At 40.7% G+C, this 27,310-nt stretch overlaps 1 protein-coding gene across 5 annotated transcripts in view; it reads right to left on the reverse strand.

Moving 5' to 3' along the window:
• Positions 1-27,310, reverse strand: part of kcnip4a (potassium voltage-gated channel interacting protein 4a) — a 164,466-nt gene that overhangs the window by 21,274 nt on the left and 115,882 nt on the right. The window contains exon 1 of one of the 5 annotated variants that reach the window (XM_085400234.1): positions 15,471-16,028. The exons of the other annotated variants lie outside the window; for them this stretch is intronic. Within the exon in view, the coding sequence (XP_085256360.1) occupies positions 15,471-15,582 (112 nt within the window). The 5' untranslated portion in view covers positions 15,583-16,028. Of the gene's footprint in view, positions 1-15,470; positions 16,029-27,310 lie in introns of those variants that run through there. 5 annotated transcript variants of the gene reach the window in all.

Raw genomic sequence — 27,310 nt, forward strand, 5'->3', positions numbered from 1 at the left:
CTTTAGTGCAGAACACTTCACTTTAACAGCAATAAATAAAGAGATAGAGAGAAGAAATAAACTCTTATGAGTTATTGCAGCTTTTCTGGAGCAATGAAATAACAAAGATCATGACAGAGACAGTAAATAAGTGATGTAAATAGCTCTTTTCAAAGCGTCACTTACTATCAAAACCTGCCTGAATAAATCTGACTTCCTCACATTCACCAAAGTAACCACTGAGACTGGCCATCGATAAGCTCCAGATGACAACCAAACTCAAATCTGATCTTATCTTAACCCATGCTAACTCCTAATATAGCAGGTTCTGAATCCTGGCAATGCAACACAAGAAACTGAGGGTATCAAGTTAATCACAAGGCTGTGCTGTTTCCTCTGTTGGCCTTTTAGGGTCAAAATATGCTAACATAACAGCAAGGTATGGATGACTGCAATGGTTGTCAAACACACTACTGACTCAGATATTAAATAGTTCATATCCAAGAGAAAATAAAATGAGTGAATTTTAAGTTTGTTGGCTTCCAGCATGATTTGATTCGATCATTTTTTTTAGGCACAATATGGTCAGCAGTGATTTTCTGGGATCCTCCAAGTCACCTGTATGAGTGATTGTATGTGGCGGAGGACACCAGTGCTGCTGTCGCTTCTATCTGCATCCTGATGTGTATCTGGTCGAGAATCAAACTGGTTTAAAAGAAGTAATTAATCGCTCTGCACAAAATGGGATTGTTTTACTAAGCTAGAGAGTTAGTGAGGCATTGGTTCACTGAAGTGCCAGTGATTCCAACGATATTGGATAGTCCGTCAACAAAAATATACTGCCTTTTCAACAACTTCTGCTTTATAGGTTTTCTGGGGTTTATAAAAAAAATAAATAATAAGCTCTTTACAAAGACAACAAATGACAACATGCCAGACATCATTTATTAAGAGATGGATGGTATTGGATATTTTGAAGTGTTTACTGTCCTCAAGCCAGGTTTTAAAGTCAGTGGTTCCCCAGGTGTTAATCTCTTAACACCTTAATCTGTCTCCTGGTGGCCTCGAGACAGATCAAAGTTGGAGTAGAGTCCGAGCAGCGCCACCTCTTATCAGCCAAGTTTTACATTACAACAAAACACACAGCAATTTCATGGCATCTGCAGGGTCAGTGCCAGCTTAATTTGACTGGATCTTAGATGCAGCACAGCTATTTGCTTTTCCTTAAACATGCTTCATATCATTGAATGAACCAAACAGAGGCAAAATGACAAGAGGCTGTAAAAAAGGATTGTTTGATTGGATGGTATTTAAGTCGATGCTAGTGACTGGTAATTGCCATGCTGGTTTGTCAATACCTCGATTTAAATTCTCTCATCTTTCTAAAGGTCACCTTGGTATTAGTAATAGTCTGTATATGGAACATTTACAGAAGGTCATACAGCCAATTGATGAAATTCAGAGGCAAAGCCTTTTCGGTCATATAAATCGAATCTACTCAGCCGGAGCCAGGGGCTAGGATGCTTCTTTTAAGCTCAGTGTTATTTGGCTGTAACGCTACCAGTGTTTAAGTCCCAAGGCTGCATGCTGTTTTTGGGGGACAAACGTGGCAGATACTTGGCAGCTAGCAATTAACTGAAATTATACCCAGAGACAAGGGACGAGGGCAGCAGATGAGCAGTGTCTGGCAGCCTGCGCTTGCATGACTGGCACGAGTCCTAAAAAAAGGCCAATGTGATGTGAAACTGACCTGAAGTTACATCAACTCTGATGTCACAAGCTGTCTCCCAGCAGAATACTGAATTGCGCTAAGTGTTGTGTGGCTATGTTGATTTATTGCTCAAGATATGCTTCTGTCAACACTAAAACATCTGTTAATAGATGATACCTCTGGCGCAGATGCTAAACATAATGAGCATGCATTAGTGTAATGCTTGCATTACAGTATGTTAACACGTCGAGCGCAGCCAGATTATACAGATACGGGTAAACAGTTTTCAAGCTACAAAGCAGAGCAGTAAATGGGACTCGTGCTTATATGGTGCTTTTGTGCTTTAGCTGAACACTTAGAGCACTTTGTACTACAAGCATCATTCACCCATTCACACAGTCATACAGCAATTTATTCTGTGCTTTTTGGCACTTTCCCTAACATTCACGCGCACAATCACACTCCAGTGGATGAACTGGGGGCAACTTGAGTTGCAATACATTGTCCAAAGACACAACAAGCAGACTAGAAGATGCAGGGGTTAAACCACCAACCTTCCAATTGATACACAACCTGCTCTACCTCTTGACCCGCAGCCACCCAGTGAAGCAGAAGGTAAGCAGAAGGTTACTGGGTTGATGCCAGACTAGGTAAGTCTGGCATCAACTTAGATGGGGGTGATGTCACTGCATCAAGACAGTTGACCCTGCTACAGTAGTAACATTGGAAGCACAAGGAAAAACTGGATTTCTTTTGCTTCTAACAAGGTCGAGTCATCCATCACTAGTAATTCAGCCCGGTCACAGCAGATGGCCGCCCCTCCCTGAGCCTGGTTCTGTCGGAGGTTTCTTCCTGTTAAAAGGGAGTTTTTCCTTCCCACTGTTGCCAAAGTGCTTGCTCATAGGGGGTCATATGATTGCTGGGGTTTTCTCTGTATGTATTATTGTAGCGTCTACCTTACAATATAAAGCGCCTTGAGGCGACTGTTGTTGTGATTAGGCGCTTTATAAATAAAATTGAATTGAATTCAATGTCTAGTTGCAACCCATTCATGGATAGTGCCTGATCCTCCATGAATTGCTTATTTACCAAGTTATAAATACATAAAGTAATAGCACAGATTGAATGATTTACTACTCTTTGCATGCACTGCCATCATCTTGGATTGTAAAGTCGAAGATTGCAGGACATGTCCAGCTCTCCAAGCCAGAAATTCAATTTGGGGGGGCAACTCAGAAGTTAACAAATGGAACATAGCATAATGGCTAGTTTATGGTGACTGCATTCACTGTGTCCCATACCAACTGGGACATCGTAGCCCTGTCGCTTGAGGCGTGCAGGACTCCCTGCAGTCTTCTCCTAAATGATAGGTGTTGCCACTCAAAATAAAGTTCCGCATTAGCGATGATGTGGGAGTAGAGGGAGTCAGAAAGTCTTAGCTTTTCGGACTGTTGCAACGTTTCCTTCTGTATAATCTGGGAATCTCTGAGCTCCTGTACTTAAATATCACTGACATGGTGGTAAAGGCTCACGACAAGACCAAACGACACTAAAGAATGGAACACACCAGTAATTGTGAAGTCAATTTCAGTGCGTGCTGGAGGGCATTCAAATGTGGTATCTACTCAGATGAAAGTGACCCCATGTATATTCAACTCGGAACACAGCTGTTTGGGGAAATACATACTGAACTTTGGAAATATGCCAAGTAATAAAACTTAATAGCAAAGAGGTTGAAAGCAGAGCAAAAGCACCAATGAATCCATCATCTCCAGATCCGCCAGCAGACAGATTTTGCCTCTACCTGAAGCACTCTGAACACCAGAGCTGCCAGCAGTGGACATCTGCTGTTTACAACACATTTTTTTTCCATGTGTAAGATCTGCAGATGCAAGTCAGTGAGAGATAAGTAATTGAAACGCAGGCCTCATGCTATAGCAGATAAATGAGAGGAGCAAAGAGGGAGGTGGATACAGACCTGCCATTTGTTTCCATTTTGGTGGTCACAAATACAAATAAGCTCTGAGACCAGAGTCAGCCAAAGCGATATGTCATTTCTGTTATTTAATAAAACAGTTTCTTATGGCAGGCAGGAAAAATGGCAGTGTAATCGCTGTAGTAATAGGAAGGAGTTGGAGGGCAAGGTCAGTCGAGCAAATTTCTTAGACCACACAACAGTGCAAACTCTTTTTGCTGAGATATGAATTTATTTATCCAGAGACATATTAAAAATTCTGCGTCATGCTGCCAGTAATGAAAAGAACATCCAAACGAGCCAAACCAAGGAGACCGGGAACGGATCCGTGTGAACAGAAGCCTTGACTATTCCCTTTACAGCAGGTTAGCTATTACAAGACAGAAGGCAAAATATCTCCAATTACAGTGGCTCTTTACTGGCACCAGGAACACATTATCCAATGCTTTCCACCATTAGTACAATTTGCTACAGCTTCTATGTTGCCTAATGCAATAATAGTAGTTTTAATTAGTTTAAACAAGCGGATACCGAAGACATGTAGGAACTAATTTTTCATGCTGAGTATGGCCAGGACCATAAAAAGCTGTCCTTTCCTGTTCTGACCTGAGTGTGAGTGACTGCACTGACTGGTGGTCTGGGAACCGGATGGCAAGGTTCTTTATGAGCGAGAGCGGACTCTCACGCCGGCCATAATGACACACCATCACCATTTATTGGAATCTGGGGGAAAGAGCAGTCTATGTTTTTAATTGCAATCATTTGTCATGTGGAAGTGCTTCAATAATATTCTGTCTCTGGGAAGGCGTTGCTACAGCAGTGGAAGGAAAGGAACTTTGCCCTTTCTTCTCCAATCATTTTAAAGATTATAAGATGGGACAAGGGAGGGAAAAGGAGGTTTATCATACTTCAGCTCCAAAGATTAGAGCTTTCACGCCAAGAAAAAAGGATACCCGGAGAAGAGATGGTCTTTATGACTAACTTCAGAGTGAGTCATCCTTATTCCAGCTGCTGACACTGACGCTACCAGTCACTCAGAAAAGTGCATCAATGGATTAATGGATTTTACCCCAGACAATGTTTACAGTGTAATTCACATCAACAGTCTGAGATGCCAAAACAAACTTTTGAACTCACATCCAATTTTCTCCATAAACTGCGGCTCAGCCAAAAGACGTGATGTGATCACTTGAAGGGGAACAAAATGGCCCCAATAGTTGATTAACGTTTTACTTACTTCCTCCATTATTTCTCTGACAGTGAGGCTTTTACTCTGCCACCGCTATTGTGATGAAAAGGAAGTAGCCAGCTGGGATGATTTATGGTCTGCAACACCAGCCAATAAGATCCAAATGAGCTAAGTGATTTTTTTTCCTTCCTTTTTATTCAAATATAGAAAAGTATTATTTCATGTGCTTGGACTACATTAACATTTTCCTGTAGCTTTACAGCTGATGATGTATGATATTTCATCAGACTCAGTGCAAATTCAGACTTGTCCTTGCTCAGCAAATGGTTTCAATATAACAGAGGAATCTCTCGTGATATGAGATTGGTTTGCGAGAGGTACAATTCAGCACTTTATATTTCCCAGTGTCCCAGTTCTTTTTACAATAGTGCACACCACTAAATTCTTCCAAAAAGCCCTGCTGTTCAGTTAGTCGAGGAGTTAAAATCAAAACAAATAGAAGAAACATCAGTTGTGCCCAAACATGCAGACCCACCTCCCCCAGCTTCCACCCACAAACAACAAAAAAATAAATCCTCAGTGAAATTAATGGGGACTATAAACTCCACTGAATTCACAATCAACCACAACAAGAAACATGCATTATGAATAAGAACTGATGTCCTTGGTTTAATTATGGACAATACTGTTGCTGGAATGATTATTCATTTTGCAGGCTAATTAAAGCCAGAAACACGCTGAATGAGCACGCTTGTTGTGCAGCCTTGATTAAAAAAAAAAAAAAAAAGGGGGGAAAAGCACGTGCAACTTCAAAGGTCTAGAGATGGTTGAAAGAAGCAAGGCTCAAGCTTAAATTAACCCCAAAAAATGCAACACCAAATCCTTAAAAACCTCTTAATGTATTCACAAGACAATATGCTTTGGAGGTTGTGTCCTACATTGCTGCGCTGTATGTACAGGTCATTTAATTAAGTGAATCTTTAAGTATATATTGTGCCTCCTGCTCACTCGTCCATGGGGAGCTTTTTCATGCTGCCATCACCTATCTCGCAGCATATATATCCTTGCCTCAGAAGCATGCAGCTTACTTTTATCACCACTTATTACCAGTGATGTTTTTATCAACATTGATTGCTTGTGTGATACTTGCCCTTGCTTTAAAGTAAGTCCTCTTACTTCCACTAAGATCCACTGCCAGGCCTTTCTTGCCTCAAAAGACACCATGAGGACCGGTAACGCAGCACAGGTGGTTGCTCTAAAGCATAGAAAGTAGCTAAAGGAAAATTAGACCATTTGACTGTTTAAATTTACTGCTGAGTGGATGAGAGATTAAAGCGCTACAAAACACTTTACACTTCTTTACCTTTGACTGGATTTGTTTCCAATCTTTTAAAAGTTTGCCTGCTGGAGTAATTATTAGATTTATTCCCACAATGGACACAGCCAAATGAATTTACTGAAAAGACTGTAAATGCCATCCATCATAACAAAAAGGATGCTAAACACTTCTGACCCAACTTTGATGATATGTGACTTAAACAAAACAATCCCATAATAAAGATGCACTAAACCATCTACGATGTCCAAAAAACAACGCGTTTGAATGAAAAATGAACGCAATGCACTTAAAAAAATGAAGAATACCTTTTTGGTATTTTACAGTGATATAAATCCCTCACAGGCTGTATGCCTTAAACAATATCATAAGCATGTGTACAGACAATGAAGACATAAAGACCAACACAGTTAGCTGTCATTCTCCTACTGCAGGGGTCGGCAACCGAAGGGTTAACTGATGGCTCGACCATAGCTGGACTGGCCATCGGGCATACCGGGCATTTGCTCGGTGGCCCGGTGACTTTTTTTCCCCTTTGTAACGGTAAAACACTGAAAGGTGGTGGATTGGCCAGATTCTGGTCGGTGTGTAAAAATAACTCAGTTGTTTGGTGGCGGCTATGGCGGAGCTTCCTCAGATTCAGTAAAATTAGCAAGTGGTGGAGGCCAGCAGGTGGATGAGAGAAAGGGGAGGCAGGAGGAGAGACCCGAGGCAGCCGCCAGTCCGAGTGTCAGGTGAACTGAGCTTCAGGTAAGAAGTTATGACCTGCAGTCTGTCTGGGTCAGATATAAACCAAGTTTAGGTGCAGTTTATTTTTGTTGTGCTGACTTTTTACAGTCAGCTACAATAACTCGTACTGCGTACTAGCTAGCATGACGGAGTTTCTATACTGCTGGGTGGGTGCTATGATGTTACTTACTGATAGTGAACTTTATTTAATTCATAAGGTTAGTTAGTAGAGTTGCCAACCGTCCCGTAAAAAGACGGAATCGCCCCGTATTGAGAGAAAATATTACGCGTTTCGTGTTGAGCTGTAAAGGAACAGTTTGTCCCGGACTTCAGCTAGAATGAAAAAAGGACACAAGGCTGGAGTTATTCTGTGTCTTTGCTGCACAGCTGCCTCTTCTCTCATCTCCCCCTCCCTCTCCTGTTGCTACTTCAATCATGAAACTGATCAATGATCAGCTGATCGGCTTTTCTCTCTTGTTTGTTTATCGCCCACTTTGCACCAGAAAGAGGAAACCAGCGGATGTCGCGCTAAACAACAGCAGCACGTTTAAACTTGATCAGCTGTTGTTAGAATTTATTTAATATTACTTTCTACTATCAGCTGATGTTTGCTGGAGCCACAGCTGTAAAAGCTGCTGGTCATGATATCGGTTTGGTTATCTGGTGAGAGGGAAACATGAAGATGAAACCAGGAGATGTCCTTACTGAATCATCAGAGCTGAACAGGTGATGGAGAAACAGGTTTACTTTTTAGGTGACATGAATGAGTTGAAGGGAAGTTATGAACTGTTTCTGAGAGACAAATAACACCAGGATCCTTTTCTATGTAGCTGACAGCTGGTAACTGTGCAGGGGCGGGTCTAGCAAAGTTTTGCCAGGGGGGGCAGGTAGGGCATTAACAGGGAAAAGGAGGGCACAAATAAATACTTTCTTATTCTCATTTAAAATGTCCAGCTTTTATTAAATAATTATCTGAAGCTTACAACCAAAGTTTTTATCTGACGTAAAATGTATAGAAATCATACATATAGCATCGAAGTAGCTGGAATCCATAGATGTGCGTGTTCATGGAGCTTGCATTTTCACCTGCTGGACATCACTACCTGACAAGTTTAACTGTCTTCAGAACATTGCAAAGGCCTTATTGACAGTATTTGGCTCTACTTATCTGTGTGAGCAGATTTTCTCTCACATGAGTGTCCTCAGGTGGCCGTCTGAATGCTGGACACTTGGAGACCTCTGTCTTTGAGTGGGAGACCAGAGATCACATTAACACACATTAACATAGTTTATTTTTCTTATCATTGTTGTGAGGAGACCATCAATAGCATTTGTATTTTCTGTATTTTCTGTATTTGCTGTTATGGATAAAAAAGTGTCTTTTTTTGTTTCAAAATTGCTGATAACTATTCGCTGATAGCTGCCAACATCTGCGAACAAATATAATTCTATAAAGTGGTCCTATATAGTATGTAACTGTTAATAAAGAGCATTATTAAATTTATTGCTAATGCAATCATATGGCACATTGACTTCTGAGGAAATTTTAAATGGCACTCGCCATCAGAAAGGTTGCCTACCCCTGTCCTACTGTATGGCCAGCTTCATGCCGAGATGATGTGATTATCAATGACAGGCATGTCAGAACAGCTTGATCATAAATAAATGCCACCAAACAGCAACAGAAAGGTCACTCATAATTTTGGATGATAAAAATTCACCAGCTGTGGGTTCCAAAGATTTTTATGCAGCAGGCTTTAGACATCTTGCTGCTTATTAACATTAGCTGAGCACGATTATAACACTCAGCAAAGCTTGGTTGATCCTTAACACCCAATCAAAGAAATCTGAAACAAAAGCGGTGTCACAATGAGCTCTAACTATATTTGCGCTATCAGCATTTTCATCTTCTTAACTTAGCACATTGATCTAAAATGTGTTAGTTATGTTTAACAAAAGGTGTTCACAACCTAAAGCAGTGGAAATGGACAGCAGGACATAAAAATTGTCTAAAGACAATTAATGCAGTATCTGTAGAGATATTGAAATGTAAACCAACTGGTGGTGCTTCAACTGGCTTCATCCATGTGACTGTGCATCCATTTTCTTCCCCCTTTCCAATTCAGGGTTGGTGAAGCCTATCCCACCTGTCACAGGAGGAGAGGAGGGGTACACCCCACACAGGTTGCCAATCTGTTTGCAGAACTAACGCATAGTGTCTTTTCTCCCGTCTTCCTCCCCTCAGCCCAAATGGTGGCAGTAGATGTGATCCATCCCTGAGCCTGGTTCCATCAGAGGTTTCTTCCTGTTAAAAGGGAGTTTTTCCTTCCCACTGCCAAAAGCTTGCTCAAAGGGGATCGCCTGATTGTTGGTGTTTTCTCTGTATTATTGTAGGGTCTTTACCTTTCAATTTGCCTTGAGTGTTGTTGTGATTTGCCACTATTTAAATAAATTGAGCTGAATTTAACTGAATGGAGACAGACAACCACTCACACCTACAGGCAATTTAGAATTTTGCCTTACCATTTAGAATCCATCATGTCTTTGGACTGTGGGAGGCAATCAGAGTACCCAGCAAAAACACACAGGGAGAATATGGAAACCAGGACCTTCGTCGATCATTCTTCAAACCATCCATGAGATATGTGATTATCAACAAAGTAATGAACAACATGATGTGTTTCAGATTACGTACCGCCATACTAACACCCACTATTCTATGTGTACAAGCGTGTCACTAAGTGTATCTCAATGCTGTGCTTTCAGTTAAAAAGTTAACTGAGAAGCACTCAATTCTTGCTTCCTTTTATCCCCATTTCAGGCAAAGGAAGGGACGATAAAGCAAGTTTTAGCTGCTAGAAAGAGGGTACACCAACACCAGCGATGCTAGTTAGCTGTAGCGCGCTAAAAGTCGTAGATTTATTTCAGCCACTGTAGGTAAAAAAAAAAAAAAAATCGCAGACTGCGTCAAATGTTATTTTAAGTAGGTGCCTGACACGCTTTACAGCTTTACCCCTTCACCTTTGATCTCACACGGTCCTGTGAAAATGCATGCAGAAGTAAGCTGTAACGTACTACACGGTAGTACAAGTGTCCAAACTGACTGAAACCATAAGAATGGCTATGATGACGGTCCAGTTAATTGCAGGTGATTATTATGTCTGGCTCTATTATCTTGGCTTGATTTTACTGGAGTTTTTGTCTGCATCACCTACAAGCATAATTTGTTGGTACTAGGGTTGCCAACCGTCCCTTAAAAAACGGAATCGTCCCGTATTTAGAAACAAAAGTACACGTCCCGTATTGAGCTAATAAGGGACGCACTTTGTCCCGTAATACAGTGAGAATCAAAAGTAGTCTATAAATGTTTATGGAATTAACGCTTTGTTTGAAAACATAATTCCCAGCCCCTCTCCTGCTTTGTGACCAATGAGCTGACAGCACACTTATGACAATTCGAGTATGACAATTCAGATTATCTCATTGGTCGAGGAAAGGTCGCTTACGGAGAAAATACCGGAAGACAACAGATGACCACAACAAGAAGCATGGCCAACAGGGAAATAAACGCCGACACTGCGGTGCAAGTCTCGGACGACAGTACACCTAAAGCTGGGCAAACACTGTGCGATTTTTTCAGTCACGTTATTCAGCTCCTGCTCAAACTGCACGATTGACTCGCAGGGTTAGAAGTTGGTAGGTCACGATGCAGGTCTCACACTATACGGCCCGATGCTCTGATGCGACCTGAGTGCTCACACTGTGCCTCCATAAAATGAAGGTTATAACAGAAAATCTGTCGCTCGCTCTCTCTGTCTTTCACTCACACAGACACACCACTACCATCAACTTTGCTAAATTGCTAATGAAAAACATTGATCAGGCAGCTGTGATTGAGCAGCATGTAAATCCAACTGTTTTCACGGTTGTTGTGGTCGTGATAATTTTGTGATGCCACATCGAAAAGGCTCGGATGAGCTTTCCAAAGTTCTACAAGTTGTGCCTCCATCGCTTGTGTCCAGATCACAGGCTGCACAGCCGTGCTGCTCCGTCTTTTTCACCGACGTTTACGTGTTTGCGCGTGAGCAGTGTGAGCGGCTGTGGTGACACCCTCGCGAGCGATTGATGATCGGGAGCTGGTCGTGAGGTGTTAATCGCTTCTCGTTACCCCACGTATACTACACGACGCACGATGAAGGCCAAAATCGGTCCGATCACCAAAACGGTCGCACGACTCAAATCAGCTCAAAATGGGCCTAAAACCGCACAGTGTAAGCCCAGCATTAGAGCAGCAATGTTTGTTCCCCTCAGAGAAAGGGAAGAATGGGAAAAGGAAAACACCTGGCTGGAAAAAGTTAATATGGGCATGTGCAGTGAATATCAGCGCTATGTGGCCAGAAGTGTGATAATATAACTTATTTTGTGTAATAAACAGCTGCAAGGATAGATGATTACAACAAATAGATGACTAATACATAAAAGTAATACATAGATGAATAATGATGATGAGTTATGATGTGTAATCATGGGAACAAGCGGGTTTACAAACAGGAGCAGCTGATTAGCATTAGAAAAGCTGAAATAATACCTCAACTGAAGCCAATTGTACTAAATGCACTAAATGTGCACTGTTACAAGAATATTTTTCTTTCTATTGTTTTCTATTAATTTATATAATTTTAAGTTAAGCAGGACAGAGTTCTTTTAAAGAAAGATTTACTTATATTCTCAAAAGTTAAGCATGACAGGCTTCTGTTTAAGAAAGAGACCTGTTTTACTGTGTTAATGTTGTCATTTTGAGCTAAAAATAAATGGCTAAATGATCATTTGTTTCACATGTGTTCATATCACAAAGAATAGAATATGCATCTACTTAAATCAACTTCAAGTCAAATGGTTAAAAAATAATTTCACACACAAAAAAAAAAAAGAGCTACCACACTGGGAAGGGTGAAGACAACTGGGTCGCCCGGCCCTGGCCACGAGGTGTCCCTTATTTATTTTTCAGGGAGTTGGCAACCCTAGTTGGTACATAAGAGTCCTGTCACTTATGTACCAACAAATCGAGCCAACATGCTCATTAGCACTTTATTACCACTCTAAATAAATAAATAAAAACAGGCAATAGGGAACAAAAAAGGGTCCTGGTCAGTTGCTGACACAAATTATTTTTATTTGCCCGCCTTTGAAAATCCAATCAAGGTCACACAGAACATAAGAACATTGTTAGATGAATGTCGGTGCTGAGATGCTCTGTCCTCTGAGCCGGTAATAAACAAACGGCAGGTCCAAATTGACACAGTGTTCCATCACCGTTCTGGTAATGCTGTAATTGCGTGCAGTGTGTGCATGTTTGCAGGGCTACGAGGTTACGGTCGGGGGTGTTGCTGTGTACAGCTGAACCAGAGAATAATTCATCATTTCGTGACATACTGATTAGCCTGCACCTTGAGGCTTGAGTCTTTACTCAGCAGTTTGCAATACTGCATTATGTAAGTAGAAATGTACATACGTGTGAGAAGGATCTGGATATGTTTGTGAATAAGCAAGTGTAAGAATCTACATTGTTATTCGCTATTCTGCAAGGAGGAGGAGAAGGCTTGGTGGTTGATTATTCAGCAAAAAACAAGCAAACATCGTAATTTCTCCATCTTTAACTCAGTCTCTAATAAAAGTGGTCATTACATTATTTCGCTAGCCGAGGAGGGCAAACACTTGCCAGCTGCGCTGCCATTCTGCTCAATGGCAACAATACAAGCACACATGCATCAGTTCTGCTGCATTCACAATTAAACTGAAGCAAGTGACTTTTGTGCAGCTTGCCAGACCTTACTTTTATTCACAGTGAATGCTCTGGTGATTGTGCACGGTCTGATGCAATAGTCCTGTTATATTTCTCCAACGTGAAAGCATGCCAGGAGCAGGGAGAGGCTGTTAATAAACTATTTCTCAGGGTCTGAGGTCCTTACAGTCTGTGAAGTCGAAATAATCAATCCCAGGAGGTCAGACTTGATTTTTTACAAAGGGTACAGTTTCTTACTTGCTGCCAGCTGACTCTTTACAGTAAAGAGCGGAGCAGTGCTGGGACACATCCAGAGCGTGCTCTCGGCTCGAGATAACTCCCGTGACTGGAACGTTGCCAGTTTAAATCTACAGCGCAGCTGAGAAACTCCCTCAACATTTACCCCACACAGGCTTTTGAAAGAAAGACCTTTATCCTGCAGAAGCCCCAGCGGAGCAGCTCAGGTGGCCTGCAGTAGAGGGATGTGATCGTACTGGGCAGCTCCCAGCTGTGAACGTGTCTGACTGTATGAATGTTAAGCAGACCGTGCGCTTTCAGTGAACCTCTGTCCCTGGAGGTTTCTTCAAAAATAAAAAATAAAAGGGGCAAAAACAAACTATTTTAGTTATTGCAGAACGTGACAGCTGCTACAAAGGTAAATCTATACAACTGTGAGGTTTATATACAAGTGAAGCTACGCAGATGCTCGGCGGTTAAGACTGTCAACTCAGATATTTGCAAGCACAAGCCCTGAATCCTGATCTTAGCTTGGCCTTTCTGAAATGCAGTTCTTTTAGTTTTAGTTTTTTCCGCCCCTGCTGACTTGAAAATATGAACGCCGACTGAATAATGACCTTAAAGTTCTTTTCTGAGTTTTGAAAATGCAGAAAAAACAAACCTGTTTCCACTTATTATTAGCTCCTCTTTCTGCAAGAAACTTACAAATGTGCAGAATACCCTTAAACCATTTGGAAACATGCTTGTTGTCTGTCCTGCTGAATCCTGGTTGAGATGATCAGTTTGTGTTTAATTCAAACCTCGCTTCAAGACATTTAGCTTTGTTTAACCGAGCAGTGGAAACAGGGAACACAACTGGTCTGTCTCTATAAAAGATGCCATCTAACACAGTGCAAAGTTCTCCTATTTACACATTAAGATATCTGCGCTATAGAAGAAGTTACAGGGAAACAGAAACTGTGGAATAATGTGCTGTTGACTAAATATATTCAGGCCTTTATTGGCTTTTAGCTTGCTTACTAACAAGATCTTTAGATGGAAAGAGCAATTTATGTCAACATGGGATCTGTGAAATGAAAAAAGGACCTTTACTAATTGAGCAATCAAGAAAGGAATAAAACTAAAAAGTAATTCTTAGTTGCACCTCGAGTTTTGATGATTTATTTGCTTCTGTATGGGCTTAATTACAAAATTTAACTTCTTTCTACCCCCGCATGCATCGTGGGAGATTTTAAGACTACACACAGCTTGCGTTTGCCAGTGTTGATATGATTACAAAAAGATTTGTGGTCTCTCATTTGAAAACCTATTTGCCTAATGAAAAGCATTTCGCGTGCATTTTCAGCCCCTCTCCCAATATCTTTTTACCATTCCCTCGTCCTGAAAACGACTGCAAACACAAACAAAACATCGATATCTGTATTGACAGCCTGTCGGGCACCGCCAGCGCAGGCATTCTGTAAGTAATCAGGCTCTGAGACGGCTCCGTGGAATATAAATCACATCAACAGGCAAACGGCACCCGACATGCCAGCCCTGACATCTGTATAATCTCACCGTCGCCGATAATCAATATCATGTCAGCTGCGCTTGGAGATGCAGAGCGAGGGGAAATCTGAGTCGCCAGTGTTTAGCAAGGCATGTAAACTGTTACGTCGGGCGTGAGGTTCACCATCCCCCCAACCCAAATGAAAACCCAGCTCCCAGGTGCTTTTGAAACAGCACAGCCAGAGACAGTCAACAGACGCTAACACGTCCATCTAAACACTCGTCTCAGGTCGGGTCAGGTCGGCTTTTTCCTGCTACTGACTAAAGCACATTATCGCCTCTCTATTTACTTGCTGCCCCTCTGAATATGCACCCACCTTTGATTGATTATTCTAATTACAGGTTAAGGTGTATTTACTGAGCAGCGTGTGCTGTTCTTCGGTTTGAAGTGCTTACCATAGTGCTCGACTTTATTTAACGAGACAGCTTCAGTAGGTCTAAACTGAACGCTTTCTTTTCTCATTCTGCGCTTGCCGAACTTCCCCGCTCAGTTTTCCTCAAGAGCAAAGTGAAATGCATGCACAAGAAAACAACAGAGGCTTCTAAGGTCTGAAATACAGAGATTCTCTTGCCTCTCAAATGTTTTGATGCTTCAGAAGTGACACCGTTTTGCAGCTCAAGACATTCCTCAATCTCATCACAAGCTCACGCATACTTCTGTGACATTTCCTTTGCTACGCATTAATTAGACCGTCTTTTTGTGCTTCCCACTCCTGTTTTGGCATAATGATTACCTCAGTTAACTTCAAAACTTTTCAAATTGCAGTCTTAGAAAGTTTCAGAGAACTTCGAGCAAACTGAGAGTGAATCTAATGAGTCGAGGGAGCAGACGTGGAAAGCTGAAAAGGTGAGACTGATTGAAAATACATCAGCAAGGCTTATTATAGTCTATCAGTGAGCAAGCTTTAACTTGTTGTGTCTGCCAACCTCCACCTCCCTCCACCTCCCTCCACCACCCCAACAACCTTCAAATCAGTGTCTTACCCTCTGAGAAGCTGATGAGCCCCAGAAGGTGCAGGAGCTTGATGGAGGCAAACACCAACACCACGATGCCCACCGTCTGTAGCCCCTCAGTTTCCCAGATCGCGTTCAGCATCACTCCCCCTTCTGCCCACTCCCCACCGCCATACCCGGACCCGAACCCGGAGCCTGAGCCAGCTTCTTCTTCTACTTCCGGGCCGCCGCCGGGACCAGGACCACCATTCTCACCTGGCCCCGCACTCCAGTTCCCCTGCACCAACTCCAGCGCTACGCCGGCCCAAGCGCACGGGCCGGGCGCCCCCTGGCACCCGCCTTCTGCTCGCTTGTTCTCTAAATCCACTCTGGGTAAGGTTAAAATTGGAGATTAACAATCAGCAAGACTTGTCCTCAGGTTTGCGAGAAGCCTGAAGTCATTAAGGATGTTTCTGATTTCGAGAAGTCACTGAGAATTCAGGACGATCCTCTTCCTCTTCATTTCCTTCCCTCACAAACGAGGAGACCCTTGAAAGCCGGGAGAGCAAACTCTGCTGTTCTCTGACAGTTTGGAGCTCTCGCTCACTCTTTCAGGCGCACCGACTGCCTCGCTGCAATGTAAGGGAGGGAGCAGGAAAGGGGACGGATATGAGTGAGGGAGGGGAGATGGGACGGAGGCTGTGGGGAGGTGTGGTCCTAGAAGGCGCACAACCGAGCGGGAGCTACACATGTTCAAATTAACTTTAATCACAGGAGCGGCACAGCAAGCGTAACTGAATTCTGTCTGCTGGATAATTATACCATTAAATCAAGAAAACGGCATAATTCTGTGGTTATAGGAAAGACTGATCTTGGAGATGGGAGGCAAAAAAAAAATTAAATTGCAAAAAGCCGTACAGAGAGATCAAACTAACTTTTTAGCAAGGCAAGACAAAATAAATATCTCGTGGTTCAAAAGGAAGGAAAAAGAGAAAAAGCTGATAGCGTTCACTAGATAATCACCTACTTCAGGAGTAAAGAAAGCAACAAATCGCACAACTTTATTTAACTTAATCGCTTGTTTTTGAATCACATTTGATTGCGATGAGATGTGGCGAGCCGATAAAGAAAACTAGAGCGACAGAGACCGTGTGTGTCCAAGAGAGAGGCTGATGCATGCAGTCAGCGTTTGGAGCAAATGAGTGAAGACACCACCATCTACTGGTCCTGTGCAGACTGTAATTATCATACAGCACAGCATTCGATATTTATCCTGTTTTAACCAAAGAAAGAAAATTACTCCCATTTTATTTTGAAAATAATAAGCTTTCATGTTTCAGGAAATCAATGCTTTAACTCCAATAACTACAAGTTCAAAACAAGTAGAAAAGCCACATTGAAAGCTTGTGCGTTTCTGTGAGTTATTTGCGACTGCAAACACAATTTCACTGCACTCTACTTGATTATTTTGACTCAGAATGTCCCTCTGCCGTGTAAGCTGTGAATCAATTTAGAGTAAAGTCCGCCATATATCACTGATGTAAATGCACAAAGCCAACTTGATTACAATCATCACAACAGGATATTATTTTGGCACTGTGAAAGAAACCGTGTCTCACCGCTTACTCAATTGCTCTATGATAAATATCCAGTGTGACGCAGTGCTCTTTTCCAGTGATGGAAAAACGCGCACTCATCCATTTACATGCGGTCCATCTGCCGCTGCTTTTTCTTCAGCAACACAGAATGGAAAGTAGGAGATGTAATTCCATGTTTTTTTTTAAATTCTCTGAATAATTTAGCATGATGCTATTTGAAAAAGAAAATAATATTCAGCAGACATCCTGCTTAACCTGAATAGCCCAGAGCATTTTTAAAAAGTCGTTGGTATGGGAGACTTGTCCTTGCAAAGTGAGACATTTGATGAGGACTGAACTCAAGGATTATTTTGTATGCAATAATTTTAAAAATGTGTATTTATTTGTATATTTGTATTTTGGGTGCGCTGTTCTGAAAACTGAGTTAGAGCAAAAAGTGCATCTTTAGGCAGTATAATACAGCATGTATTCTGTAATTACCTCGTGCACTTTTCTTTTCCAAACATTTAATGACTGCAAATATCTCAGTTGCTCTGTGTCTGGATTAGCTTTCTATGCTTTTTTTTTTTTTAAAGGAAGATTTTTTTTCCTAAGTAACATATTCAATCATTGCTTTTATCTGTGTTTTACTTAAATCCATCTATTACAGACACTAAAAGAACAGTCAGATGCCATTATTGCACTACACAGCTTAGATAATAGCAGATAAAATAACTGTTGTTGTCAGATCTAGATGCCAGCAGTTTATCCCATAGTCTACAATCTATACATATATTTTTACTCTGAATTTGTTGTGTCCAAATCACAGGTGAGAGGATAGCAGACCAGTTAGTCCAGTCTTTTAAGTGGTATTTTCATACCAACTGTTTATGTTGGTTTAAGCTGAAAACCTCCAATGATCCGACTCCACAGAATCTCTCAGCTATACAAAATCCCCACGTTAAATCCCCCACATCAGTGAGCAACGTCATTGTTTGCATTCATACTTTTGTTCTGGTTGACTTTCATTGCTCTGAACAGCTCTTTTTGGATTTGGAGCTCATTAAATTATGAGGAGAAGTTAATTTCACTGAAATGCACATTTTCGAAGTATACACATTGTCAGTGCTTTAAAAACTGCATTTGTGTAGTGTACAAGGGCAAAATACGATATATACACACACACACAAGCAAAAATGAATGACAACAACTCCATGAATTTAGGCATTTAGACACGGTCAAGCTGACCCCCTGAAATTCAAACTGAGCCAATTCTGAGCATCAGAATTTAAGAGATTCTGAATGTGGCATGGTTGTTGGTGTCAGACTGGCTGGTCTGAGTATTTCAGAATGGGATTCTAATGGGATTTTCTCACAAAACCACCTCATTGTTTGTCTATTTGTTTTTCAGAAGTGGCCCAAAAAGGAGAAAATATTCTGTGTGTGGAAGTTCCTGGCTCTAAAAGCCTTGTTGGTGCCAGAGGTTAGAGGAGAATGGCCAGACTGCTTCACGCTGATAGGAAGGCAACCTCATGGTGCAGGGCGATATTTTCTCAGCACATTTGGGTTCCTCGGTGCCAACTAAACCCCACAGCCTACCTGAGTGTTGTTGTTGACCATATCCATCCCTTTATGACTACAGTCTACCCATCTTCTGATAACTGCTCGCAGCAGGATAATGCTTCATCTCACAAAGTTCTCACAAATCATCTCAAACTGGTTTCTTAAACACGACAATGAGTTCACTGTTTTAGTTCAGAGCCATTTTATTAGACTGAGTAACCAGTCTCAGTCTAATAAAGCACCTTTGGGATGTGGTGGAATTGGATATTCTCATCATTCATTACTATGATGCATAGTTACACTTCTGGAAGGGGACACATCAGGCTGCAGCTGTTTTGTACGACAGTGTAACATAGTCCTGATATTTCATAGTTTTGGTAAAAGTTTCCATTCTCGGTAACATCATTCCAGTTTTCCGTAAAAATGCACCAACAATCACTTTAATGTCTCCTTGAGGTCAAAGGCAGTATCAACATATTTCCAATGTTAGTTTAGCATATTAAGCCAATCAAAGTCAATAATACACATTTATGTGGAAGAATTACAGGTTCAGATCAGATTGTATTGGTATCAGTATTGCTCAGCTTTCACATGCAATTTATGAAAAATCAACTAACCTAAAAGTTTAGTTCTTCAGTGTCTCCTGACAACTCACAGCAGAGCTGCCAACATGTGGGCACTGGCACTGCCTCAGTGAAGCCACAGCCACATCACAAGGCATTCAACGGGCCAACAGAGGCTTCACTATCCCCCTTTTCCAAAATCATGGCTTGGCTTGCCAAACACTTCCCAGAAGACCAATAGTTGATGAAACAAGTAGGAATAACTGTCCAATCATAACTTCTCTCCAGCATACAGATACCATCTTAAAACCATAAATTACTAAAGCTGTGAGGGCGGAGGTGAGACAAATGAGAAAAGTAGTAGTGGGGATTTTGTGGCATAAGCATTCACTCAGCTATTATCTAAGCCATGATTCTATCAATGGTGCTGACAGATAAATATTACACTCCACATCTTGCTCAATTAATGTCACACAAATTCTGGACAATCACCACTCTAAAAACTATTACAGGATGGCAGGTCTGACAGATAGAAAACCTGAAAATTCTGCGTTTATAGACCTGACAAGAATATTTATCTTCGCGAGACTGAGATTACAAAATGATTTTATTTCGATATTGGAGAAGAAAATGGAAGCTGTGGAAAGCTGACACTTCTATCATTTGAAACAAAGGCCTGAGGGTAAAACACAGCTCCCTGAATGAGGCTCTATAGAGCTGCTCACAACACTAATGATTCAATAACCTGTTTGAGAGCACTGAAATGTTATTCAAGGAATATTACATTAAAGACCAATAAAGATGCCAGCTGCCTCAATCAGACATAAAAATATGAAATTATCACAAGGAATAAGAAGCCTTTCAGCTGTAACGTGAAAGGCTTTCTATTAATGTCATCGGGACTATTTAAAAGTCTTGAACCAACCCTCATTTCTTTCTGCTTTCCTACAAAAATTGGAAATAGGCGGGGAAATTTATTGCAAACATACATGGGAATACAATACAAGGCCAAAACAGAATTTGTACTTTCCTAACGAACTTCAAAGTCCATATTTGGTATCATATATTAATAGTAATTCACATTTGACCACCTTTATTCTCAACAAGCTTCCTTGTCATTTCTTTAAGTCATCTTCAGGAATAGCTCTCCAGGCTTCTTGAATGACATTTAAAGTTCCTCTTTGGATGTTGGCTGCCTTTGATTCTGTTCTCTGTCAAGATGATCCAACACTACTTCAATAATGTTGGGGAGGCCAATCCATGACTGATAGGGTTCCACTGTGTGGTTTTTCTATTCAGGTATGCTTTTACTGCACTGGCAGTGTGATTAGGATGAGTGATCCATCTACCCTCATCCATTCGCTTCCGCTCATCCTTCTCAGGGTCGCGGGGGGCGCTGGAGCCTATCCCAGCTGTCGGACGAGAGGCGGGGTACACCCTGAACAGGTCACCAGTCTGTCACAGGGCTAACACACAGAGACAAGACAACCATTCGCGCTCACACCTATGTGAAATTTGGATTAATCAGTTAACCTATCCCTAGGGCTGCTCGATTATGGCAAAAATGATAATCACGATTATTTTCACTGAAATTGAGATCACGATTATTTGACGATATTTATTTAACCCTTTAAGACCTACCATAGAACCAAGTCCGCCAGAGCTTATATATATTTTTTTTACATGTTGTAGTGCCATTTGTGGGAGCATTTCAAGTTGCTATACATCAATACAACTGTTATAGCCCATATTTTAATAATATGTATGCATTAAGTCCATAGTAACTACATTAATTGCAAACAAGTGCAATAAACTACAAAAAAATTGAAAATCGTTTTTGTTTTGTTTACATATATTTCTACTTGGAGAAATTTAAGAGGTTTATCCCTCAAAACTTTAAATACAAAAAAGTTGCAAAAAATAGTTTACAACAACAGGAAATTTATTTTGAGTGTCTTCATAGTTTTATTTTGGAGATACAGCAATTTTTATATACTGCAGGAAAAAGAAAAAAAACAATCCTATGATGCAAATTTGCAAAGAAAACAGCACGTGCATCAAAATAAACTATTTCCAGCTGTGCAATTCGAGTTCTAAGCATCCCAGCAACTATTCAGAAAAGTATAGAGTCAAACATGACTTATAAAAACACTAGTATAAGTATAGTATAGTATAGTTTTTTACTTAAGGCCTACAAGTAAACTACATTTTCCGCAAAAATGACACAGCTTTTTATGCAATTTTTGCAAAGCTTTATGTGGAAGGAAACTGTGACCGAGGACAAGCTGATGGCATAAGATGTAAGTACAACTCCTCCGGTTTCATATGCAAAACAAATTATTGCGCTAGCTTACACGGTTCAGGTTCTACAGGGATTTAAAAATAGTTACGTAAAACGGAGTGTGCTGCTCTGACCGGCTTTAAAGGGTTAACAATAACAATGTATTGAATAATGACTTTAAAAAATAATATAAAATAGTGTGCAAATACTGATAACAGTGCAAATGTTTGCAATATAAGAAATAAATGAAAAATGTAAACATCTATGTTTAGTCAACTTTGCAGTGTTGCTCTGTGGTGCAGCTACTACATCGTAGCAAAGTTTACACACTGTCTACTTGATCCACGTCTAACTCCGCCAACCCATAATGTTTCCACACCACTGAAGTTTTTTTTTTTTACCTCTTTTCAACCAACGGCAGTCACTCTCCTCTCCAAATAACTTCTGCTTAGCTTTCCGAGCTTCCCTCGGGTCCTCTTAATTGTTGTGACGCGTGTTCGAAATGGAGAGCGGTGCGCTTGACTTACCACACGGAGCAGCGCGAGAGTAAAGCATGAGGGAGGGGCTAATAATCGGCTCAGTCATTTTTAATGATCGTTGAAAGCCCAGATCGTAATCGTGATTAAAATTCGATTAATTGAGCAGCCCTACCTATCCCCACTAACTGCATGTCTCTGGATGGTGGGAGGAAGCCGGAGTACCCGGAGGGAACCCACGCAAACACGGGGAGAACATGCAAACTCCACACAGAAAGACCCCGGCCTGATGGTGGAACTGAACTCAGGACCTTCTTGCTGTGCAGCAACAGTGCTAACCACCGTGCTGGATGAGTGATGAAAAATTAAATTGCTGTCAATCAGATGCTTTCCAGATAGTATGGTAAATGGTTCCATTGGGTTTTATTTTTTTTATCTGGGTACTGTATTACTGTAATGGCAGTGTGTTTGGAATCACTGTCATGCTGAAAAATGAGACCATTGCCAATCAGATGCATTCCAGATACTATTGCATGGTGATGGCTGAAATTGAGTTTCAACCCATAACAGAGCCCCCACTGTGTTTTACAGATGGCTGTACACACTCATTGCTATACCTCTGTGCTGACCTCCTCTGTACATACTGACAGTAGTTCAAACCAAACATTTCCAAATTCAATAGACTGCTCCATAAGGCCTGCTACCACTGATTTTCAGTCCATTTCTTCTGTAATCTAGCAAATTTCATCTTTTTCTCCCTGCTTTCCTCGGCCACCGTGAACAGTAGACGGAAGAGCTGATAGGCCAGATGTAACGCAATAAGCTTTGTGTTATTGCAGCAGGTGCTTTGCTGAGTTGTCTGTTATGTGCAGACACAACACTGGTCCATCCTTAGAGTTAGGTTTTTGTGTTTGAATGATACACAGGTCAGTGTCAACTGACTTAAAAAAGAAAGCCTGGAGAATTATTGCTTGACTTTAAAAACAAACAAAAAAACCAAGTTAGCTCCTTGGAAACAAAGTATAAAGCTCAAGACTTTAGCAGAGCAATGTATGTTTAATGACAAAGAGCATTTGAAAACTGTGCACATCTAAAGATGTCTCCTTTTTTCCCCTCTGTTGAGCCACAGATGCCAGGGGATGTGTGTTTTTGAGAAAGACTATGGCAAAAAAAAACAACTATTATTTCCTGTGCTGTAGTTTGGCACAAAGGAGGTGTGCAATAATTTCTCTAAATCAGTTCACATTAAGTGCTTTTAATTTGGTAGTTTCTAGTTATTCCTTCTAATTTTTGAGAACCATACAAGAGACATGTGCCTGATGACAGCTTGCACCAACCAAATCCCCACATTCATCATTCCTTCACTGAGAGCTTTCACAAAGACCTTGTCCAACCTCTATAACCTTTGTTAGATAGCATCTTTGAAAAGAAAAAGTCTGAAATGTCAAGCTGCACTCAGGTCTGGAGATTTGCCATGTCCAAATTTCTTATCTGCGATCAGGCAAGACAAGTCTGAGTGACAAACATGCAGTCCTTTTTGTTCATTTGCCGCTGTAGACTGATGGACACTGATCTTGGAACAGATTACATATTTTCAGATTTACTTTTCATGCTCAGTATTCATAAGGGGAGGATCTTATCACGTTTGGTCTGGGCAGAGTGGATACGAAGGACAGGATCGACAGTACAGGTCACTGAAAAAGTCTCGCGAGCTTAAAGTGTTTCCTGTGTACATGAAACTTATGCACCAGCCAAATGGACTAAAACTAAACAGTAGCCTATGTGAGGTTTTTTTCTTAAAAGATTTTACCCTTTTTTCCCCCGCACAGTCACTGCGTATGCATACCAAACAGGCCCCCAAGAACAAAATTCCCATTAAAAACTGGACACGTGTTATCTTTCTTAAGCACACGGTGAGCCTTGGTGAAAATACAAGACCAACAGCAGAGAAACTGGCTTCGATGTAACCGTCATCAATCAAAGCTACACCGATCGGTGGATGGGAAAAGAGGCGAAGATGAGATTGTCCCGCTGTTTACAGATCAGCTTAGAGAACAAGTGGATGATATAATTAGGTGACACCTGCAGTGATTTGCTCAGGCATGCAGAGCAGCGTTAGTGTTTGGGTTATGTGTTCCAAGGCACATTAAAATCAGGCTGTCATATTTACAGAGGCAGCGCCTGTGAAAGGGTAGACAATTATGAGCCGTGAACCAGGGAAACCCTCAGTGAAGCAGCTTGTGCAATCAACCATGGAGTGCCGTGGGGTGACTGATATTGAGGACTTAGTTTGTAGAAAGCACACTCTGCAAGGTGCGTGCGCATGCATGCATTTATAGAAATTTGCAATATTTAACCCTTTCAACCTCTGCATACACATTGTAACTGTAGGGAAGACAAAAATGACTGTTTCAGACTATATATAGAAAGTGACAATTCATTCTGTCTACTGAGTATAATCCAGGACTCAAATAAATGTGTATTTATGTGATATTCAGCAAGAATTCAACAAGTCAGCAAGTGCATGAATAGTGTACAGAATTTCATGTTACAGTATTATGCAAAACTCTTGAGCCACCCCTCATTTCTTTATATTTTGCCTTCTTTTTTAGAGTGCTTGACCAATAGTTCTCCAGGCTCCAGGCCCTTCACTTGATCCAGCTGCAGGTCATTGAAGCCTTATTAGAAATTCTTTCAGTGGAGGCGTGGATGTCAAGAAGCCATTCTTAAGAAAGCAATACATGGAAAATTGCTGAGGTATGCCAGATTACACAAGAACTGGACTGAAAATCAGTGGGAACAGATCTTTGTTGTCAATGCATCAATAAGAGTTCAAGACAGAAGTACAGCAGTGAGTGTCTGCAGCCATCTGTAAAACACGGTGGAGACACTGTCGTGGTTTCTGGCTCTATTTCAGTCAGTGTTGTTGGACAAAATTGATGAAGTTTTGAATGTAGAAAAGTACCATAGATTTTGATCCACCATGCAATACTATCTGGAAAGTGCCTGATTGGCAACATCTTCATTTTTCAGCATGACGATTATTCCAAACACACTGCCAAGGCAGTAAAAGCATACCTGGTTAGAAAAACACACAATGGAACACTATCAGTCATGGATTGACCTCCCCAGACCCCGGACTTCAGCATTAGTGAGGCAGTGTGGGATCATCTTGACAGAAAAAAAGGCAGCCAACATCCAAAGAATCGCTTTGAGTGTCCTTCAAGAAGACTGGAGAACTATTCCTGAAGACTATCAAATCTCTTATCTAATAAAAGCTTGTCTTTATAGGAGAAAGAGTTAAAGAATCCACAAGAAACCTTGTATAGGAGGGTTCAGACAATGTTGTAGAATAGAGGTGGTCATACCAAAAATTGAATTTCAAGCTCATAAAAATTGAACAACTTTGTTTTAACTTACATATAGTATCTCCATTTTTTATTTGGAAATTTCAGTAAATCGATGCACCAATTTTCCGAGCAAGATATGAAGAAATGGGGGAGGGGGGGACAAAAGAGTTTTTGCACAATACTGTAAGCTCACATCTACCTAAAGGAAATGCAAGAAATGAATACTCTGGGATCTGATGCATTTCCTATGGGCTGTAGTTTGTTTTTTGATCTGGACCTTATTACTTGTTTTATGTCTTTTTGTAAATGTCAAGTTAAACTAGAAAAATTTGCATTTCCTGCGAAAATGCAGTGTGGATGCTTAAAGCTGAAGCTGTATGCAAAAAGTAGCTGAAAAAGCTGAAAAGTTGCAGAAATTGTAAAAACTTTGCAGAAGCAAAAGAAGTTTGCTAAAATGGAATAACTTAGCAGAACTGCAATATCTTAGAGGAAACATAATACTTGGCAGAAATACAATAGCATAGCAGAATTTAGCAGAAATATTGTAACTTACCAGAAACATGATAACTTCTCAAAAATACAAGAATTTAGGAGAAATAGTATAAGATAACAGAAAGAATATATTTAGCCAAAAATACTTAAACATTACAGAAACACTATGATTTAGAAAAATAGTACAACAGAGCAGAAATATTGTGATTTACCAGAGACACTGTGATGAACTATGAATATTGTAATTTTAAATTAAGACTATGTTTTAGCACAAATATTATAATTTGGCAGAAATACTATAATTTAGCAGAAATACTATGTTTCAGCACAAATCCTATAAAAAGCAGAAATACTATATTAAGCACAAATTCTACAAAAAGCAGAAATACTATATTAAGCACAAATTCTACAAAAAGCAGAAATACTATATTAAGCACAAATTCTATAAAAAGCAGAAATACTATATTAAGCACAAATTCTACAAAAAGCAGAAATACTATATTAAGCACAAATTCTACAAAAAGCAGAAATACTATATTAAGCACAAATTCTACAAAAAGCAGAAATAGTATATTAAGCACAAATCTTATAAAATAGCAGAAATAGTATGATTTAGCACAATAGTAAGAAGTTAAACAGAAAAATTGGAAAAGCAAAATGGACAGCTGAAAAAATGCTGAACATGCTGAGGGTCCCTCAAATATACTTGTTAAATGAAAAAAATTGGCAAAAAAATCTATAACAGCCACACAATCACAAATATGTACACATAAGGAAACACACATGCACAGAGAGACACACACACAAGATCCAATTCAGTCACCCAGTCTAAATATATTGAATTTGAATCTTAGAATGAGATCATCCCATTAAAAGCCTCTCTCTCTCTCTCTCTCTCTCTCTCTCTCACACACACACACACACACACACACACACACACACACACATAAACACAGGGAGAGAGAAGTAAGTTTCTAGGTCAGCCTGGGAGCTGCTGAATTTGAATCCACCAATCAGAGAGCCTGTGCACTTTTTCCCTCCAAAACAGGTGCTTCTGTTTACACACGCAGCACAGAGAGGCACAGGATTTTTGCAGTCTATTTCTCATAATGACGACTCACCTCAAACAAATGACCATAATTTCCTAACCGTAGAGGCTAGAACGGTCATTCTTACACCGTTTTGTTCAGAAGAGATGGGGGAATCTTCAAGTGTTGACAATTTATCATTAAAATATGAATTTTTAGAGATATATGACATGGATGACTTGTTGACTTAGAAGCCACGAATTCCCCAATATGCAAATTTGAATGCCTGAGGCCACATATATGATTGGCTGGCTGGGAAGCCGTGCAGGCCCTGATTTGTGGATTTGAATTCCTCAGCCCTCAGATATGATTGGCTGGCTTAGAAGCCACGAAGGCCCCAATATGCAAATTTGAATGCCTCAGGACACTTATATGATTGGCTGGGAAACCGTGCAGGCCCTGATTTGAAAATTTGAATGTCTCAGTCCTCACAGAGGATTGGCTGCCTGGGGACCTGGCAGAAATATATAGAAATACTATGATTAAGCATAAATACTACAT

This window comes from Rhamphochromis longiceps, linkage group LG3 (genome assembly GCF_057381845.1).
Source record: "Rhamphochromis longiceps isolate RC_006_pf linkage group LG3, R_longiceps_female_GT1.1, whole genome shotgun sequence".
Taxonomy (NCBI): domain Eukaryota; kingdom Metazoa; phylum Chordata; class Actinopteri; order Cichliformes; family Cichlidae; genus Rhamphochromis; species Rhamphochromis longiceps.